At 42.5% G+C, this 22,144-nt stretch overlaps 1 protein-coding gene across 4 annotated transcripts in view; it reads right to left on the reverse strand.

The window, feature by feature from the left end:
* The window catches only part of robo3 (roundabout, axon guidance receptor, homolog 3 (Drosophila)), an 85,105-nt gene that overhangs the window by 16,899 nt on the left and 46,062 nt on the right, over positions 1-22,144 (reverse strand). For 2 of the 4 annotated variants that reach the window (XM_037749330.1, XM_037749331.1), the window contains exons 7-11: positions 20,969-20,980; positions 12,938-13,062; positions 10,151-10,322; positions 7,524-7,729; positions 57-138 (exon numbers count right to left, since the gene is read on the reverse strand). In XM_037749330.1, the coding sequence (XP_037605258.1) occupies positions 57-138; positions 7,524-7,729; positions 10,151-10,322; positions 12,938-13,062; positions 20,969-20,980 (597 nt within the window). The remainder of the gene's footprint in view (positions 1-56; positions 139-7,523; positions 7,730-10,150; positions 10,323-12,937; positions 13,063-20,968; positions 20,981-22,144) is intronic. The other 2 variants (XM_037749333.1, XM_037749332.1) reach the window with 1 other exon arrangement.

Below are 22,144 nucleotides of genomic sequence, written 5' to 3' on the forward strand. Positions count from 1 at the left end.
TTATATTTCATAGAGTTGTCATTTGCATGTATTTATATCACGCAGAGATAATTTACCTTTGACTGTGAGCACTCCGCTCCAGCTCGTCTCTCCACTGGAGCTGGAAGCCAGGCAGGTGTAAACCCCAGAGTCCGTTTCCTGGCAACAGTAAAAGTGTGTATCGTTAGTTTGGTGTGTGAGTGAGACCGTGACGCTATGTTAATGTACCCATTACCAGTGATTGAGACTAAATGTCATATCTCTCAGAATACTGAGCAGAGGGAAGCTGGCAGAGAGCAGAGAGCGGTTGTTCACCCACGGAGCCGACCAGTTTCACATCCAAGTAAGGTTGGCTTTTTACTATCAGTGTAGAGCAGCTTGGAGCTCCTGTTGTTGCCAATATGGTTTTAAAAAGTGCATCTATTGCATCATGATGAGGTCACGGAAAACCTCAGCAGGCATGGAAATCACAGATGACGGCAAACAAATATCTACGATGGAAACTAAGTGCGTGTAGAGAGGGGAAGTCCCGCCCCTTCCGGTGGACCACCATGGGACCTTATTTTAGAAAACATGAACGGTAGTCAACGGCGAGTTTTTGTTATCCTGTTTGAATTGTGCCATGAGTCACACATATGATATAATAGCCAGTATTGGTGACGTTTATTGTGCAAGACGAGAGATGTGGTTCACTGAGTGGTTTCACACTAAACTAAATGACACTACGACAAAATGAGACTTTCTTAATTGATTTAATTAGCCGGTGTTTTTAAGTAAAATGCAGCATTCAGCCAATAAATTGTTCTAATCTGTTCATCATTATTCTTTCATAGTAAAACAACTGCTTTTATTGGGCATTGATTATTGTTATTTGCATTTGAATATTTGCATTCTCATTAGGCATACCTAAACACAACATCTGTTTTAATGAACTGCTTTTACTTTGGACATTTTGTCAATTGTAGATATGCCTCATAAATGCTATATTCTCTGTGGACCTATTTGAAGTGAAAGCTAAAGCCAAGCTGGTGGCTTTTATGTTGTTCGCCTGATTCCTACACGGCAGAGAAGGAGACGTAGAGGAGGAGATCAAAGGACAGAATTTTAATGACCAGCTAGAGGTCGAGAAATTTCGGCGGCGCCGGTCTTTATACTCAACAGCTACTTAGCATTCTGCACCGGCTACGAGCAGATGTAATTAAGAGGTGTGTGATAAATGTGTGTGTGCGTGCACATGTGAATGCTGGCTATCACATTTTTGGGGAGGCAAGCCAAAAGCTAGACGGGCTGTGAAATTGCCTACAACAGGGGGAGATGTTGGGGGTCTCTACACGGGGGAATGGGACACTGAGGTAGTCACAACCGGTTTCTGCTGCTTTAGCTTCACTGCTCCAGCTCCTTCTTTATGGCTTTCTTTCTTTGCTTTGTCTCATTCTTTCACTTTCAGTTTCAATTCATCCTTTATTTAAAGTTAAATCTAATTTCAACCTGGACCCTATCGTCCCACGTTTTTGTGTCCAAGTGACAAATGGGGTGAACACTTTTTGAAACTGGTCCAGTATTCAAGGCAGAACGCTGCAGCCGCCAGCTGCTAAACAGGCTCTAATGTAATCCTTCGCCAAAAGAGCACCGTCAATGTTTGTCCAATAAAAGTGCTCCTTTTTGCCACTCACATTGTTATTATACGTGTCTGACAGCACAGTCAAGTAGACTGTTGTCAGGCTATTAAATAGACATTATCAGTTGCTATTAGCCCCCAAAGATGTGGGCAAATAGGGGCCTACTACATCCACTAGTAGGTTTTATCATCAGTTCACATGGTAGTTTACCGAAAGAAGGTATACAGGAACACAACAGCGACCTCTAGTCACCGTAGTAATTGTGTAGTATAGGCAGTGTGAAACTCCAGGAGTGGAGGTCGGGGATGATGGATGGGACACAAAACACAGAGTTTTCACCCAGGACACCGGAGTTTGCATCCTGTGTGAAACTGGTAGTGGTCTTTGTAGTTATTTTAACCCAAAACCCAATGTTTTTTTCCCTAAACTTAACTAAGTGTTTTGTTTGCCTAAACCTAAAGAAGTTGTAGTTTTGTTGCCCAAACTTAAAGAAGTTGTAGTTTTGTTGCCTAAACCTAAAGAAGTTGTAGTTTTGTTGCCTAATCCTAAAGAAGTTGTAGTTTTATTGCCTAAACCTAAAGAAGTTGTAGTTTTGTTGCCTAATCCTAAAGAAGTTGTAGTTTTATTGCCTAAACCTAAAGAAGTTGTAGTTTTGTTGCCTAAACCTAAAGAAGTTGTAGTTTTATTGCCTAATCCTAAATAAGCTGTAGTTTTGTTGCCTGAATTTAAAGAAGTTGTAGTTTTGTTGCCTGAATTTAAAGAAGTTGTAGTTTTATTGCCTAAACCTAAAGAAGTTGTAGTTTTATTGCCTAAACCTAAAGAAGTTGTAGTTGTGTTGCCTAAACCTAAAGAAGTTGTAGTTTTGTTGCCTAAATCTAAAGAAGTTGTAGTTTTGTTGCCTAAACCTAAAGAAGTTGTAGTTTTATTGCCTAAACCTAAAGAAGTTGTAGTTTTGTTGCCTGAATTTAAAAAAGTTGTAGTTTTGTTGCCTAAATCTAAAGAAGTTGTAGTTTTGTTGCCTAAACCTAAAGGAGTTGTAGTTTTATTGCTTAAACCTAAAGAAGTTGTAGTTTTATTGCTTAAACCTATAGAAGTTGTAGTTTTGTTGCCTAAATCTAAAGAAGTTGTAGTTTTGTTGCCTAAACCTAAAGAAGTTGTAGTTGTGTTGCCTAAACCTAAAGAAGTTATAGTTGTGTTGCCTAAACCTAAAGAAGTTGTAGTTGTGTTGCCTAAACCTTTTTATTTGTGTTCAAAACATGACGTGTTTCATTCAGTTCTATAACATGTTACAACGTGTTGCTTTTAAGTTTCACTTTTACAATGTAGTAGGTGTAGTAGGCCCCTACTGACCATCATCTATGACGCTTATAACGACTGATAACGCCTATTTAAGCCTGATAACAGTCTAATCGGGTGCACAACGTCATGGAAAGATGAGCTACCAGTGTGCCCCCATCCTTGTATTATCAACCAGCTCTCGCACAAAGGGGCACACTAATACAGTCGTGCATGTCAACTACTGGTGGCCTTAGAGCACCAGTGTGTAGCGTTTAGGGGGATCTATTGGCAGAAATGGAATAAAACATGAATACGTATGTTTTCTTTAGTGTATAATCACCTGATAATAGCACCACTAGATGCCACCAAATCCTACACACTGCATGTTTATTGGACCATAAAAGGCAGCAGTGCACAGGTAAAACAGACGATGTGAACAATGCAAGTTTCCAAACATTCACAAATAAAGGCTTTGCAAAGGTTTTATGAGGTAAGAATGCATTCAACAATTCGCTAGAGTCTTAAGAACGCGTGAAATGTGATTTGGTAAGAAACAAAACCATGTTTGTTTACAATATAGACCCCACAGAGTGGCCGTAAAACTAGAATCTAGGATCTAAATGAGGCTTCGTTTACAGTACATTGAGAGGGCAAAGGGATGGGCTGTTTGTGTTTTAACGTTGACTGCACCTGTGAGGACTGCTGGCTCTCTGAATAATTCCCCTGTTGCCCTGTGTGTGTGTGTGTGGATGTACAGGTGTGTGTGAGAGGGGAATTTTAATTAGTTTTTCATCTCTTCTGCTGCGAGAGGTTTCGGTCCTCTGTAGTTCTTCAATTTACATGCAGACCCAATCCCCCGCAAACACAATAAGCCTTTCCTTATTCACTTATTCTACGAACACAGCCCATATTACTCCCATTGAAAACCTTATACATTATGCAGAGGATGTGCAAGGCAGAGCCTATCATGACTAATGCCTCGCTGAGCGGCGTGCACATACACGTACACGTCTGGGCCGACTCATCAGTAAAGCTGACAGAGGAATTACTCAAGCCTAAGTGGCTTGTCAGAGCGTCCTGCAGGACACGGGACAGGTGACTCTCCGTCCTATACAGCGTCCCTCGCCGCTCCGCCTCTCTTTCTATAGGCCCTGACCTTGAGTTGACCTGTGGGGCCGGCTGACGGTGCGTCTGTCTGTCTGAGGAGGGGGAAAGCGGGTCCCCAGATGGCGGCGTTTGATCGGTGGATGGGGAATCGGCTCAGAGGGGCGGGGTGGGGTAAACAGCCGGGACACCTGACTATTAATCAAGCCCGGCAGCTCTGGGCGCTGCTCGGAAACAGATTGTTGAAAAATGGATTAGGTGAGAGGAGAAGAGGAGGGAGGGAGGGAGAACGGCTCCACTCTTAAAGAGGGAATATTGTTTATTTATTACATCTCTGGGATGTTTCTGCAGCGCACTTCCCAGAAATCATCTGCCAGTCACACAGAGTGATCTGAGCTCCACCTCCTGCTAACTACCCAGTTAGCATCAGCCTCCTGCACAATAGTCCACAGAAGGTCGACAATGATGTCAGATCCTTTTTTAGGGAGGGTTCAGAAGGGGAATGTGATTACCGACTATTACACACTGTGATTTAAAGTCAACATGTGAACTCGATTTCCTACTTTAACCTGATTACTCGCAGTGATCTGTTTTCTTTTGTCCACGTCGTCCTTCTCCGACTCCTCAGGCTTTGTTTGGGTTCCTCTGCTTCCCAACTGTCCCTCTGCCTTTCCTTTTTTCACTTTGCCATACCCGCACACTCCCCCCTACAACACGCCCACATCAACCGTTTAGCAGAATGGCACCACAAACCTCTTTAACCACCCCCCTCAACACACACACACACACTTCCCGTCTGTCCAGGACGTCTTGGCACGGTGAGGGACCGTGGTAGTGTGTGTCTGGCAGAGATCCCAGGGTAATGGCATCTCCTCTTTGCCAGGGTACGAGGAACAAACAGACCATCTGTCCTCCTCCAGGGGCCCCGATGAAATCAACTTATTTATACCCATTATTTCAGGGTTAACGTGTTTTACAAATGCTAATTTCAGTATTTTTACCATCATGCACGAGGAAGATTGAGCTCAATGATTACTGTTTGTGTTTCACACTCTCTTTTGACTTCAAGTTCATTCATAGCTTCTTCACTGAATCATATCATTAGATAATCAAATCATTAAACTCGTATGAGAAACAAGTGTCTACATCTATTTCTATTTGAGCATGACGGTAATATTACAGGAGATGGAGGCTCCAAGTTGTGTTGGATGTTTGTTTTTCTCTTCCACAGAGTCTGTTTAAAATCTGCCTGGTTGTCTGAGTGCTCCTGTTTTTAGTCTTTCTTTAGTGATGTCACCACGTTGGCAGACCTCAGATACTCACTCAGTGTGTACAATATTATAATAAAGTAAGATCCTAGTTGTGATAAACCAAAATGATCTCTTAAGACAAAAACACAGACATCTTTTTAGCCATGCTAGCAGCGTGGCTCTAGAGAAGGACATCACGGCGCCCAGATGATGCGTTCTCATGATCCTCTCACTTCTCATCTAACACCACCAGCAGGTTGATGTGTGTGGTTTGGAGTGAAATGTCTTGACCTCTATTTCGTAGATAAACTCAGCCCTCCTACTTTACAGCCCTGTCCCACTTTCTTTTTAAAGTCGTGAATCACTGTATCCCCCCCAAATGCCCCTAAATTGCAACACGGTATAAAAAAGTTGTTTCAATCATTCTCGTCCACCCTGTGCATGTCGAGACTGGAGGGTGTCAGATTCTACAGATTCGCTCTCGTGTTAATCTGGTCAACAGCCATCAGCACGGCTCCGTCTCAGCTGTGTCTCACGTAACCGCGACCTGAACTGAAGCCTTTATTTACGCTTCAATAATACATGCATAACGTGTGGTTTGATGCCCAATAAAAAAACACTGAATAATATATTTATACATATTTTGCAATCAGCAGAGCAGCGTGTGCTGTGGATCTTTATCCAATCATAATCAACCATCATGTAGCCTAATTCAGATGAAATCAAAGTGATCAGACATCCAGCCCACTACAGACTGTGAGTTTTGCAGCGCCTCTCGCCCCGGGCCGTTTTCACTGCGCAGTGCGCCCTCTCTCCATGTGGAGAGAGACGGGATTCACGGCACGACTGTCAACCGGGGCGGACTGTCCTCAAGTGCGAGGGGGTCTGCAACGATGTCGGCACGCCCGTCTCGTTTTCCATGCTTATGCTGTGTGACTTTTTTGCCAACAGCAACCAAGTTCTTCGTAGATCTAGCCTCTTCATTTTGCTCTCAAAGTGCTCCAGATTGATGCATTTAACAGTGTATTAGTCTAAGTCATCCAAAGCTGGTTCCCCCACTTCTAAACTCATGTCGGCGCCGCTGTCTCAGAGCATCTCTGCCTGACTGTGTAGATATTTAGTCCTGTTTTCTACCATCATTATAGCTGCAGGTAAATGGAGACAAACAACTGTGTGATTCTTTGTTTTACTGATGGACTCTAGTGTCCAATTCCTGACATCACAGAAACTAAAGTGCATCTCAAATGAAACAAACATGATTTCTACAAGTAAGTTTGTGATCTTATCTCTGAAATCCGAAGCCATAAATACCAGGTGTTGTTGTGTCTGCTGTAAAACAATAAAATCAAATACCCCGCCGTCACCGAGGGCATGTCTGTTCACTGTGTAGATAGAGTCTGATCAAACGCAGCCACAGTCTACAGAGAACCTCAACACAGAGTTTGACAACTTGAAAAGCACGAGCGCTTCCAAGTCGGTGCTCTTAGCTGTCAAGTCAGTGCCTTTTATTCCTACATGACATGAATGCAACATGAAATGTACTTGAGGCTTCTGACTCCCGACGTCTCCGTCTCTCCTCTCCTCTTACTCGCTCCTCCATCTCGCTCTCTCTCTCTCTCTCTCATTCATCCAGTCCTCACTCGCAGTGATGTATTGAGGATTTAATTACAAGTCTCAGCGATCGTTAATCATTGAGAACCCACAATCAATTAATGTGTGAGCCTCCTCGAGTTTCGCAGAGGCTGCGGTGACCTCAGGTGCTGCTTCATACCCAGGAGGGAATTCTGGGCAGAATGGATTTCATTAGCACGGAGTAAGACGATGCTAACGACTGCTAATGGCCTCGCGCGCTCATTATCATGGCGATCACGCCTCACAGATGAGGTTTTTGCTACATTCCCCACCTCTCCTCCTCTCATAAAAAACTCATAATTTGAGTCAACGGTAAAACTGTTTAAGTGCTTCGTACTTTCCCTGTAATTAAAACTGGTCTTTTATCACGGGGAATATGTTTATCTTACGTGAACGGCATCATATTTGATGTGCAAACAGTAATACATGAAGGTCGAGGATACATTTTAATGAGTTCACTGGAAATTGTGGTGTGATGGAATGAGAAGTACAGCAATAAATATAGAACGAATTAAAAATAAGTTGAAGGTCATCACAGAAACGCTGAATTTAAAAGGCAAAATAACAATTAAAAAGTTTGTTCCTGCTTCATTAGTGGAGGATTACATTAACGGATGAACTGGGTCTTAGTTGTTCAAGTGGAAGTCTTTTATTCAGATACCTGGAGGTTGGTGATTTGGAAGGTGCCGTTTTCCATCAAGCTGATTCGACCGTCGTTTCCCAGGATCCTCTGGCCGTCTTTCTCCCACTGGATGCTGGGGATGGGGTTGCCCAGGATGTGGCAGTGCAGCTGAGCGGTGGAACCGGGAGCTAAAGTGTGATTGGCTGGTCCCTGGCGGATGAGGGGCGGGAGGCGGTCCGAAGGTGCTGCAGGGACAGAGAGACGAAGGGAGATGGTTTGAGATACAACCAGGCGGCAACCTCTGGGTCTGAGAAGTGAAGCCAATTCTGAAGTGCCTTAAACCTGCATTCTCTCTACCAGCCAGCAGGGGGCGACTCCTCTGATTGTATAGACGACTATGAGAAAATGAGCCTACTTCTCTCTTGATTTATTACCTCAGTAAACATTGTAAAAATGAGTTTATGGTCTCAATCTCTAGTTTCAAGTCTTCTTCAATACAGCATGATGTCCTTTTAGTTAATTATGGTCCCATTTAGAGTCAGACAGACCATAAAGCAGGGGATGCTTTAGGGCGGGGCTACCTTGAAATTGACAGGTCGCTACCACGGCGTTGTCCGTGTTTTCGTCTTAGAACTTTAACCCAATCTTACTCAGCGTTCACTTGTACGTAGCTCCACCCTCTCGTGTCTCTTCTGGTTGCAAATAACCAAGATGGAAACAGTCAAAAACCAAAATAGCGACGGCCAAAATGCGGAACTCGAGGCTTCAAAGCCGTAGCCCACAAACCAATGAGTGACGTCACATCACAGGGATTACGTCCACTTCTTTTATACAGTCTATAAAACCAGACAAATGGATGCTGACAGATCCATCGCTGTGTAAAAAGTTAGCTGTGAGAGAATTTGTTAGCGCAAGCAAATGTAAAAAATAAATGAATAAATGTTTGTTTTCATCAGCTGCACCGCCGGGCTTCACATCCGTGGAATAAGAAGTGGAATGGACACTTATAATCATCCCTGTTTTGATGTGCAGCTACAACAACTGCTCGTAAACTCAGGAGTTCATGTCCTAAAGAGTAAGCCTGGCCCCTTGTGTGCCCACAGCCTTCACAGTCACCACCAAGGAACTCCTCATGGACATATAAGGCTGCGCTCCACATCTTTATGTCCGGAAGTATAATCTTAAATGTAAACACAACAGAGTCATGCTTAGTTTGGACAAGTCCAGTAAATTCCTGCACATACGTACAGAACTGGCTGTGGAGAGGAGTCGAAGATGACATTTACCTTCAGATGTGGAGCTTCTGTGCTGCAGAAAGCTCTGATATCATCAGCAAACTGAAGCTATCAGTCAATACAGGAGTTAGTGTAGATGGAGCTGAACAAAATCCCTGTTTACTCCCTGAATAGGGGGGGGGGATGTGCAGGGAGGGCAGCATATGCTGCAGCGAGGTTATTTGCATAGAAATATCACCAGTTGTCCCTTTTGATTACATCGGATAAGGACTCCTGCTGTTTGCTCATTTGGGGAAGAATATTTTAATTTGAGACAGATTTGTAGGACGCCTTTTTGAATTTATATCGCTGCACATGTGTGTGTGTGTGTGTGTGTGTGTGTGTGTGTGGGTGTTAAATCACTGTGATTGTGAGAAATGATTAATCAGATGTGAAGTTGAAATGTTAACTTTAATGACTAGCAAAGACTTGTTGTTGGTGTTTAGATTAGGAATGAGGTTTTCACCTTCAAACGTGCACATGTGCACGTGTACGTTCATGACTTATTGTCTCTCTTTTTTTTCTCGATTGACTTCATTACACTTACACAGAAGAGAGGTTCACACGTGTTCCTTATTAATGTTTAATAAGCATTCATTATTAAACTAGTGAGTGAAATTAGCTGCCAGCTGAGGATACACACATTGCAGCGGCAAATGCTAATTCTATTCTTCTATTGATTCAAGGCTTAAAGGACCAGTGTGCAGCATTCAGGGGGATCTATTGGCAGAAATGGAATATAATATTAATATAATCACCTGAAACTAAGAGTTGTGTTTTTGATAGCTCAGAATGAGTCGTTTATATCTACATAGGGTGCGGGTCCGACATGTTTCTACAGAAGCCCAGAACGGAAAAACCAAACACTGGCTGTAGTTCTCCAACACGCTCGGCAAACGGGAGAAGTTTCAGTCGGCTGCAATCTACAACCTCACCACTAGCTGCCACCAGATCCTACAGGCTGCTCCTTTAACAGTAATATCTCTCACACAAATGCCCAAAAAATGTCCCTAACGATGCGTCATGTAGCTCAGTGCTGTCTTCTGAAAACCAATGACAATAATCTGCCAAACAGAGGCCAGACAATATACTTCAGTTTCAATAGGAGGGTACTGTCGGTGCATTTGATCAACAGAAAGACAAAGTGATTCTTAATCTCAGTGAGGCACCTCTCCTGGTTCAATAAAGTTAAATATTTGGACCAAACTGAATTCAGATCTTGAGCAAATATATATAACAGGTGTATGAGTTTGAACAAGCCAAGTAACAAGGATGCCAAGTAAGGACCGCAAACAAGCGGCCAAGTTTTTACTTGTAGCTAACAATCACTGAATCTTTAATGTGACCTGAGTCCTTTAATGAGTCCACAGTCGGTTGTGTGTTTACACTCACCACTTTCCACCTCCAGCAGGGCTTTAGTCAGGATGCTGCCGGCCACACTGATGGCCTGGCAGATGTAATAGCCGGAGTCTTCGACTTGGACGTCGGCGACGGTGAGCTCGCCGCTCAGCGACACGGAGAAACGACCCGCCTGTGACGGCTCCTGGATGGGGAACAGCAAGATCTGGGAAAAAGAGACATCCAGATCAGACTTTTTATTCAGTTTCTTCCTGATCAGCTACATGAATGAAGAAGCTGAATGTGATGTACATTAACGTGTTCATCACTCATGTGTTTTAGCTTGTGGGCCTTTTTTTGTAATTAGTTTAAAATACAGGCATTCATTTTTATGCGTTTATTCAGTTAGCTAATATTGAAAATGAAATTCTTGAAACCCTCGAGCTCCCACACAAATGTCAATGCCAGACGTGAGCTGTTTCACCTTCGGCTTTATTAAGAATTTTAATTTCATTTTACATAACTTACATAATATTAATCCATAAATGTGTCTCTCTTGAATGTTCATGGATAAGAGCTTTTCATTTAGACAAAATAGATAAGTTAGGTCACTTGGAAATGAAGAGGTGAAGACAAGGAGGACAGTTGTTACTGTGGCAGTTATTTGAATGCAGTCTGACAGCAGCGATTGACCATGGAGAGATACCTTGAAACTTTATCACATTGTGATAAAGGACATACGACAACAAAGCTGAGGACAAATGAAGGCGAGGAATAGACAAAAGAACTAGAGAGAGCAACACCGAGGCCGCCACATCTTGGACAAGTCTAGTGCATGAAAAAGAGACATGATGTTGAGGGATGGATGGAGGAACAGCAGCACGGAGGATGAACGGTACATCATAAAGACGAGGGCTGGCTCGTTGCAAAAGAGCTGCTGTATACTAGAAAACACTGAAACTCATTACTGTCGTTGTGCACTCAGCATTAACAAATCAAGAAAACTAATTCCTTTCATTGCATCTATATCATGCAGGACCTCAGCTGTTTTATCCAACTTTTCCCCCTGATCACCTCTCCGTTTCCTTTTTCACCTGAAATAATAATAATACTATATTTCCAGGGTGTTTCACTAAAAGGCAGCGAACATTTCCCAACATGCTACCCACACACTTCCTCTCCTCCTCCATGCTTTCTCCTCTTTATCGCTCTCCTCCACTCTTGTTCTCTGTCTCCCACACACATTCTCCAGGCCTCCTCCGATCTCGCTCTTCCCCCCTCTAATCTGTACCTGGGAGCCATGCTCCGGGCACCCACGCACTCCCATCAGGCCTTTCAGTGCATTCCAACAGGCTGCTCTGCTTATCACACGCTCGCCTTTCTCACACTCATACTTATGCATGCACAAACCCACACACACACGCACAGGCCCGAGCACACACTCACGCTTTGGTGAGTAATACCCTGCGTGGATGATGGGAAAATGAGGTGTGTATGAATGTGAGTCACCCTGGCGCTAAACTACAGCACAAAGTGATAAAAGCAAAGGATGAGAGTCAAGAATATGACAAAAGAGAAGAAGAGACTTTCTTTAAAGCACATGCACCCGAGAGGCATGAGAAGAAACCAGCTTAAACTAGCATCGGGACATTATTGTCTGCTGTGTTTATCATAGTGTATTCATCTTGTTTTATCATATAACGTCATAGAAATGTTGCATACTGTACTGTCAGGAATGGGAGTTTAATTAAAGACTGAAGAACAAAAACAATACAGTTTCTATTTATGAACACTGTTGTGAGGTTTTTGTTGGATTTCACATTGGACTGCTTTCAACTGGCTCAAAGAAACATGTTTCTGACAGCTCTCTGTCTCTGTTTCAATATTATCATGATCCCAATATTTCAGATATTTTTAATTATTTATTTGCTTCAAAACTACAGTGAAAAGGAAACACAACACATCCCTCTGGATGGATAACTTTACATTTTCAAGATGGATCTGAACTTGTTCTGAACTGTATATTCGCACAGTGCACGCTGGGCTTCCAATGATTTCCAACTGCTCTTCATACCAGGCACTGGACCCCTCATTCAAAACATGCTCCATGAAAGATGTACCTGATATATATATATATATATATATATATATATAGTCAAAGATTTAGGAGAAAAAAGTGGTAAAATTATGAGAATAAAGTCATAATATTATAAAGTAGTCATTTTACGTGTTATCTTCTTTTTTTCTCGTAATATTATGACTTTATTCTCGTAATATTACAACGTATTTCTCGTAATATTATGACTTTTTTCTCGTAAAGTTATGACTTTATTCTCGTTATATTACAACTTTTTTTCTCGTAAAGTTATGACTTTATTCTCGTTATATTACGACTTTATTGTGTAAATCTGAGATCATTTTTCCCTCGATGTGGCCCTAATACTCCGTAGTACATTGTCTCTTTGACCCTCACTGCATTAGACTTATATACTATATACTTAGACTATAAACTGTGTTACCTTTCAATAGTAAAGGTTGCTGACCTCTGATCTAGTTCATTAAAAGGTGCTCAATCATTGTGATGGATGCAGTATATTCCCCATGGCTTCACTATTTTAACTCCTATTGACGTCATAGTACAGAAACTTCTATGACCGCTGGGCGCGCTGTTAACCACGAGGCCACGCTGCCACTCAAACACTGTGCTCCAATACACCTGCTGTCAGAAGCACGTTGACCGTGAGACCCCGGATGGATGCCTCAGAGGGCGGTGTAGTGGTGTCTTCCTCTATGAAACAGAGGATGACTTTAATACACATGAGCCACAAGACGTTTTCTTACCTGGCTGCCTTCTTTTTGCCAAAACACAGCTGGCGGAGGGTTTCCTTTGGTGCCACAGAGGAAGGTTACGGTGCGACCCGGCGCTGTGATCTGGTCCCGCGGCCGAACCACGATCTGAGGGGGCACTGCGACACAGAGAACGGAGAGAAATCATCATCAGGGCAACATAGACATCATGTCCTTGTGTGTGTTGAGTGGGCTTAATACAGTGAGAATACACGCCCTTTAGTCCTGCCCATGCAACATCCCACCATCTCCATCCATCTGCCTTCTTGGCGATCTGTCAGACTTAATAACACCAAGCAACACATCTTTACTTCTGGCTTCATCTATCGTCAAGAAAACAACTATTCTTCTCAATGTGAAATCCAGACGCCTCCTCTCTATAAAACCACGGTTGCACCTCCTCTCAGAGCACACGTCACTACAGCACGTCTCCAAACACAATAATCAAATCACAGAATTCAATAAAGATGTCTCATATCTTATCCTGCCTCTTAATTATATCATCTTCATATTACAATCCCACCCCGTCCCTTACCTATACCCCATCTTACCCGTTTATTTATACGTCTCTGTTCTGTCTGTGAGCTCTTTGTTTTCTCTCAACGTTAATATCTGTCTGTTTGCCTACATGTGTCCACGTCCACTCTTGAATGTTTTTTGTCGTTGTCTGTTTATTCGTTTAGATGTCGTCAAGGTGGCCAGCTCTTAAATACAGTGAGAAAGTGCCAGCAGTGACATTGAGTGCATGAATCTGTGACAGGCCACCAGTGATCATAACCAGCAGCTCATAACTCTTTCACTCAAGCTCACCTTGTCTCTTTATCTCTCTCTCTCTCTCACACACACACACACACACACTTACACTAAAGGCCACATGTGGGACAAACTTAAAAAGAAAGTATAGATATAAAGGTGTTATAGTTCATTGAGGAGAATGTAAATCAGCTGTTATTCTATTATCAGCTGCTAGTGGCTTTTAACACTCAGTTAACTATGTTCAAATATTCATTATGTCCTCATATTCAATCAAGGTTACCAACCAATTATTCTTGATTAAACAGATGATTTTGTTTCAAAATAGCAAATAACACACCATACTTTCAGCCGCTGACCTTTCAAATAAATCGCAACCGATGAGATAACAGCTGCAACTGTTGTTGTTGCCTAGAAATAGTGAGTAGCATTCCTTCGATGACATATTATACCTGCGCTGTGCTTAGCCTTTGCAGGGCTCTGTGCCACACCTGGTGCAGGCAGCTTTAAGTTGGTAGAGACTCAGGAACATGGGAACCAGGGAATACATTTAGTTCCTCTAGGATAGTTCCCGGTCATGTGATCACTCTCTCTCTTCTTCTCTCTGTCTTTTCTCTAAAGTGAAGCCGACAGCAAAGCCTAACTTGACTTTTAATGTTATCAGACAAAGAGAAATGCTCTCCCCTCGTCCTAAACTTAAAACTTTTACTTTATTAGACCAGATTATACGAGCATGAGATTTGACCTCTAAATTCAACCTTTAACCTTAGGACGCAGCGGGCTGCTGTAAAGCACCCGGGGTTCAGTGTCTCCCCAGAACTTAACGTAGACCTTGGTCCCTGTGGTCAAAACTCAATGAGTTCCTCTGAAGGTTCTTAGTTCTGGGAGAAAGTTCCTGGGGGCTAAATGAGAACATCCCAATGGTTCAGGAACTATGGGGGCGGGCTTTGCAAGGCTGGACGTCACCAATTGGCCAAACACAAACCCAGCAGCTGCTTCAACTTATGAAGCTGGGTAGTACCAGAGACAGTTCAGACAGGAGACAGGTGAACACGCCATGACCCCGCCCACTTAGGAAACAGGAGGCGTATACCATTTCAAACTACCGGCAGAGCTTGAGAGGCGTCATCTCTGTTACAGAGCATCTCTGCTAGTACTGGGCGCGGCTAGCAGCAATATTCAAATGTGGAGTAAACATCTGTTGTAACGTTTAATAAAGTTAAAAACAATGTTGTTTCCCTCCTGTCTAGTTTTAAAAAAAGAAAGAAAGAGAGAGATAGCGAGATGAAGAGAGTGTGTTAGAACGAGCTGAGAGCACGAGAGAGAGAGAGAGAGAGGGATGCTTATTGGTTAAACTACATGTCTAAATTCAGGTTGGTGGGTCACCTTTATGATGCAAGACACCAGGCTCAGATGTCTTTGAACACACACACACACACACAAGCACGCACACACATACGCACGCACGCACACACACACACACACACACACAAGCACACACACACACACACACACACACGCACACACACACCCCTCTTTGATTTCTATTGATTCTGTAGCAAGTGACAGGCCTTCCTCCACAGAGAGGGGGATGGGGGGGTGTGAATGCATAATGATGCCCTCCACCAGTCCTAATTGATTTCTCATCTTCCCACCTGATCTCATGCTTCTCTTTCATTCTCCGTCTCAATTAGCACTGAGAGAAACCGAGAGAAAAAGAGAGAGAGACAGAGGTGGAGAACCTTCCTAAAGAAGAGAAAGACAAGGACCAGAAACAGAAACACCAGCCAGTGTTTCCATCCACAGTTGTCTTATGTGAGTGGCTTTGGGGTTTCTTGCAAACGGTACGCAACGTTGTTGTGTGCCCTCCTTACAATATACTGTATTTGAAAAAAAAAGATTTTGTTGTGTTGTGTTCAAGCACAACATAACTTTGCTTCAATTTATAAACCTAAAGCAATTGCATTTTAAGAAATGCCTGCTTCCCTCAGAGGAGGCCAATTTCTCTTACACTGTGTTTAGAGGCTCAGAGATGGATTGAATTCTTAAAGCAGCACAGAAGCCAAGATAAACGGAGAAAAACTGGAGGGTCAAGTCTGAAAAACGGGCCAGCACTTAAAGCAGATGAGTGTGAAGTGTTGACATTTTCTCCGACATGAAATGTTGGTGCAGGGCCTGGAATGAGAATCCCTGACTACCCGATATCTAGCATCCCTCTTCCTGTAATCACTCACCTCAGATGAGTGTAAAAGCTTCATTTCATGCCCTGCATACACATTTGTATTCCCCCGTCTTTGGGAGTTGCCCGGCCCTTTGCTATCCTAAAGACTGCTTCCACCACAGAGCCCCTTCACACAGCAGGAGGGGATCCATGTGTCGGCCTCAGGATAAATCACATTGTAAGGAGGCCTTGGCCAAGGTGGGCAGGGTCATGTTCTGGGATCAAAGATGCAGCCCCCCCCAGTAACCCTAAAGGTCAAAGGCCAAACATGCTCCCCAGGGTTTTGGATGTAAACCACGGAGTGCAACATGGGCGCCGAACCCCTGCTTTCACTTCCGAGCTCAAGGACGGGCTTCCTGTCAAGACTGATGCAAGGCCTGAAATATTAAAGAAATGCAGTGTAATACCGGCGTCTTATGTAATGCATCTCCAGGCTCGTGCACATACAGATGTGTGATGAACACACAGGAGAAAAGACACTGTGCCATGCTAAGCAGGCCATTTGACAAAAACTTGTCAACACCTGAATATTCCCCTTCACGTCTGACACAACGCCATAACTTTGACCCACATACAGTGACAGCTTGGAATATTCAGACTATTAAAACGCTGTTATTTGGTGCGCTACACAGCCCTGTCTGGAGAATAACAATGTTTGATTTGAGGAGGCAAGCCGGCACACTGCCTGAGGCTGCAATAAATAATTAGCAATAATGGGTGCACTAGGCGCGACACTGAGCTTTAGATTTAGGGCAGGGAGAAACATTAGCATCCCTACATGGGCTGGAAACAGGGAGATGGATCGGAACAGAGCAGCTGAAATATACATGACAGAAATCAGGGAAAACAATGCCTGCATGTCATGGATGCTATTTGTACAGCACGTTGCCTGTACTGTAATTTAGTATTCTCGGCTGCTAGCTTTTAGGTACGACAGCTTTTGTTGTTTAACGTACCCTTAAAAAAGACAGAAATACTGCCTCTGCTTATCAAACACCATGGCACCTTAATTTTCCAATTTTATGAAATATTAAACCGGCTCTGCAAAAATGATGGCACATAAAACGATAACTGCGGGAGGCAGTGTCAGCGAGGTAAATTGGGAGAACGTCTAAATAAAGAATGAAACACTTGAGATAGGAATTTAAAGGAGCCTGGAGACTTCTTTTATATGCTGGGTATTGTCAGAGCTGAGAACACATACCAAGGCTAACATGCCAAGAGGAAGCAGGAATAAACAAGGACTGTTTAAAGTTCAGCCTTTAAGAGTAAGATTAGAATAGGTGGGGAGGGTTACAGTTACTTTTTGTGATGGGATCTATGGCAGATTAAGTAATCATGGTCCTGCTATGACTTCCAACAGTGATCAGGATGAAGTATATCAACAACATCTATGTAGCAGGTTGGAGACATTAGGTCAAGTTAGGCAACAGAAAGCAACAAATGCTAGTCTTGAGTTGTCCCAGACCCAGAAATGGTTTGTCCACTATGACACCATTTTCAATTTGGATGACACACGCCAAATGCGTCGAGCCATTTAGGGACTATATCATGTAGTGTGATCCATATGTCCATATTTGACAATTCTGCACCTCACCAGTTATGCCCAATGCTATTGCTCACTGCTAATGCAGGAAGTAGTGTTCCTTTCATGTAGCGAGGCACTGTTACGGCAGCGCGTGGCAGCTAACCCGCTGAACCGCTGGGTGTGCCTTGTGTGTGTCGTCCACACCGGCAGCGTTTCTGCTGCTGCTGTCAGCCCTTTCTTTCTACATAGAGTTTGCCTTTCATAATGGACATTTCATTTCACTATAAATGTAATTTATATTCATTTTAGACAGAAAAAAGGTAAGAACCGTGTTGTAATTTGTAAATAATAATCTACAATTAAAACCCCGCACTTCATTCATGGAGCCGTACAAGTCACTGCATGTTCTATAACACTGTCCTGAAAATATTTCAGAATAAAAGCCTTGTGTTAACAAATAAAGGAATTCTGTCCACAGGAAAAATGCATGAGTGTTTTTATTTTGAAATGAAAGCAGGAAGTGTTGATTTAAAAATAAATCTTTGCTTTTTTATTTTGCTGTGCCATATTCTACAGCTGTCTAGACATTTAAACGGTAGTAATGTTGCTGGTATGATGTCAATTTACTGTCAAAAGATCATTTTCACTGTCTGTTGTTGCTGTGAACTGCACACAGCTTGCGGTAAAAATAGGCGAGACCTTGAATCTCTAGAAGAGAGCTGACACGCAGCCGAGCAGCGCTGCTCACGCCGGCGGTGTAGACACGCCGTTAGGCAGGTAAGGGTGTGGAGGTCGGGGTCGTGGATGGGCCTGTAGCGAGTTTGACTTTATTGCAGGGGACAGGTGCCCTGAAGTGTTTTAGTTGCCTAACCTTAAAGGAATAGTTCACCCGAAAACAACATAAATTGTAAATAATACTCACTCCTAACCTAAACCACACTACAGTTGACAAAACAGCACTGAAGGTAATCGAGGGTTTTGCAGAGTCGTCCGATATTGCCGTTCTTCTCTGGTGTAGGATTACTGATCCCAGTTTTAGTTGGGTTATAGGGAAGGGACATAATCGATGGAAAACAGTCATAAACCCAAATACAGCAGACAAATGTTTCAACCGGCTCAGCTGCGCACCACATACTGTGCTCCCACTAAGACAGATCAGAGTGTGATTTGTTCCACTGCTGCTGTACGAACACGGTGTGTTGCTCAATCCCGCAGACAAAGTGCTTACAACCAAAGCATCTTACCTCCCCCACACCCCTAAACACACACTTGACGTGTGATTTGCTCCAACATACTGAAGCTATCACACACGAGGGGGGAACACAAATACACACACACATACACACACGTACACACTCCCAGCAGGAGCTCCTCAGGGGCCTCGATGTGACAGGCAGCTGTCACAGTCCCACGCTGATGCAGACAGCCTGTTTCACACACATATGCTTGAGTAAACACACTCTCACGCTGCTGCTGCCGCCGCCGCTGCTGATGATGATGGTGATGATGATGATGCTGCATGAGTCCTCACCTTCATCCTTACATGTAACACCCTCTTTTTCTCAGACACACACACACTCTTTTTCCTGACGTTGTTTCCAAGTGTAATGTATTAGAGTTGGACCATAATTGATATATAGGAGTGGGACTATTTATCCAACATCAATATGTGAATTGGAGGGCTGGTACAGCTTTAAGAAGACTGAGTATAAGTTATAGAAGCAGCACTGTAATTATTTGCTTTTATAATGTCTAAGCACCCACAGGCAAGTCAAGGAAGTCAACCTTCATTCTGTCTGTACAGACAATATCTAAAGCATTAGTTAGCAAAATGTGTGGTACAACTTGCACTTGTTTTCCTTCCCCATCCTTGCTTCTTCATTCCCCCCTAGGCTGGCTGCACACTAACACACTGTCAGGCTTGAGACACACTCAAGTTGTCAGAATACATATCAAGTTCTGTTCTGTACTTTTAATTTAGTAAACAATCCCAGTGGAATACGGAGCAAATTATAGCCTCGGTTTCTGTTTAGTTTGGCTTCTTGCTCAGCGTCTCCAGGAAGCAACGAGGATAAGCTTGAAAGCAAATGGGCAACTAGAGCAGTCAGGATGTCCCGATCCTTATCATGCATGCTTGAAATGTTAGTTCGAGCTCTTGTAGTGGGAGTGATCGAACAAGCCAGTTTGTTATTCTGACCAATGTCAAGGTAGGAATCACGGCTGGGTAAGGGGAGATCAGCCTGATGAGGGTGTGACAGATGAAAAGGAAAATGTTTACGTTCTCCTTTTGGCCCTCTAATCATATATCAGTATTAAACTGACACTGTTTCGTAAGTTCCTTGCAGTAACTTTAAGTACGCTCATTGCAGAGGACCATATATGAAAAGACACTGACAACTAAGTCAAACCGTCTTGGAGACGATCTCTCTTTGTCTACGTAAGACTCAATACAGAGTGAAACATGATAAGTTGATTTCATGTAGTGTGGACCGATGTGGGATTATTCACACCTCTGCTGCACAGAACTGTTTGTCTAATGGACGTACATCTGTCGATGCCCTCTGCCGATGTGTGTCATAGCTTAAAAAGAGTTATTTCATCCCTCTCAATTGCCCCTGCCCACGCATAATATGTGAAGTGACTGAGAGGCGGAAAAAGATGAAGTGTTAGACTGATGTCAGCCTTTAAAGCATCAGGACCTGTAGATACTGTACATAAAGACAACACTCTCTCCAGACACACTGTCCTCTTTGTTGTGTCAACTAAACAGTTCCTTGCCATCATTTATCTTCTCTTCTCATCTCTTATTGTCAGTAGAAAACGTAACCGTCTGGTCTAACAGCTGATTCCTCAGATACCTGTCAAAAACCACTTTCCTCAAACACATAATTGTCTTCCAGGAAAGCCAATGAAAAGCTCCTACACTATAATGAATTACGGAAAAGAGACCTATTTTCACTTTCATGGTAAAAAGGTCTACTTTGGCATTTTTTTTTTATTTCACGGCACACAAAAGAAGCATCCTGCGCTCCCTTTTCATTCACAGCTTGTTGCCATCTAATCACCATAAGCACACAAACACACTTGTTAATGACATCATCAGCCTGTTGTTATGTGATGAGTTTGTCAGCTTCCGAACTACACACAACTACACACTGCTCTGTTAGCTGTAAAATGATGATACTAATTTAATTGATTTTATGGTGTTAAAAAAAGACTGCTTGTCTTTTTTATTCCTATTTTATGTATTCAAGAGTGTACAAAATGAAAGATGCCTGGGATGAATGGAAGCTCCACCTGGATGAGCTAAAGCACAACAGGAGAGCAGTTGAGGAAAATCAAAAGCCTACTCCCAGCGTTTTCAGAGGTACTTAAATACTAATTAACTATTCTCTATTCCCAATTACCAAAAAAAAGCAACAGTGGTAGTGGGGGGTTTGCCTCCAACATGGCAACCTAAATGTCTGTATAAGTCTCTCTCTCAAACACACACACACGAGATGGGATGAAATGGAATACTCACTGGATGGGCCGACTGCGATGGAGTGATGCAGAAAGGGATGGGAAAGAAAAGAGGAAAAGAGAGATGAATGAGAATGAAATGATGAGCCCATAATGAACAGTTGATACTGGATAAGATGTTTCAACATGACAGAGTGAAGCTGTGAAGCTGTGGAGCCACTCAGAGGTCTATTCCAGATGAATAATCACAGAACGGACTCCAGTGAAATCGTCCCACTATTTAGATGAAGTGGTCCCAAAAGAAAGGAAGAGTGGACGAGAAGGAGGAGCAGTGATGAACTGAATGTGGGCGTACAGGTGTTCTGATTGATCTGTGGTTTTGTACAAGAGGGTGGGGGGGGGTTGCTATTATCTCTAATACTGCAGCTGCATGCACCGACCCACAATCCATCTCTGTTAGCCTGACAGCTGCTGCTGAGAATGACTCCTTCATTCTGCTGCACGATTCAACAACACTTTCTATGACGCCCATGTATGCATTATAAACACTCTACTACATACTGTATATAGGTATAATTACAAGCACTGACAAGTATCCATAATGCTTTATAACAATAATAATAACGCATTTTATAATGACTCATACGGTCAAGAATCATAATACTTCATAATTGCTGCTCACTCACTGACATTTTCTTTTGCGAGGATCATAATACATTATAATAATTCCCATAGTTTTAATACTTTATCATCTTTTTAGAATACATTACAACTTTTTTTTAATAATATAATGTGATTATAAGTTACTATAAGTACCAATAAGTCATTGTTTGCTTTAAGTAAAGTACCTATTAATTTGACGTTTTGTGTTTTTCTTGCATTTCTTTTTCACTTTACTTTAAATATTCAATGACCACTTATTATGACTAACATATAATCACATTATAATGCATTATAACATTAGAAAAAGGTTATAAAATATTGCAACTATGGGAATTATAATGCACTATGATCCTCGCAAAAAAAAGAAAACGTCAGTAAGTGAGCAGCAATTATGAAATATTATGATACTTGACTGTATAAGTCATTATAAAATGCGTTATTATTATTGTTATAAAGCATTATGGATATTTATGAGTTCTTATAATTATGACTATTCAGTGTTATAAGGAGATAATAATGCATTGTAGACATGGGCGTCATAGGAAGTGTTACCTGTTAGTAAAGTGTGTTTCTG

Source organism: Sebastes umbrosus, chromosome 17 (assembly GCF_015220745.1).
Source record: "Sebastes umbrosus isolate fSebUmb1 chromosome 17, fSebUmb1.pri, whole genome shotgun sequence".
NCBI lineage: Eukaryota > Metazoa > Chordata > Actinopteri > Perciformes > Sebastidae > Sebastes > Sebastes umbrosus.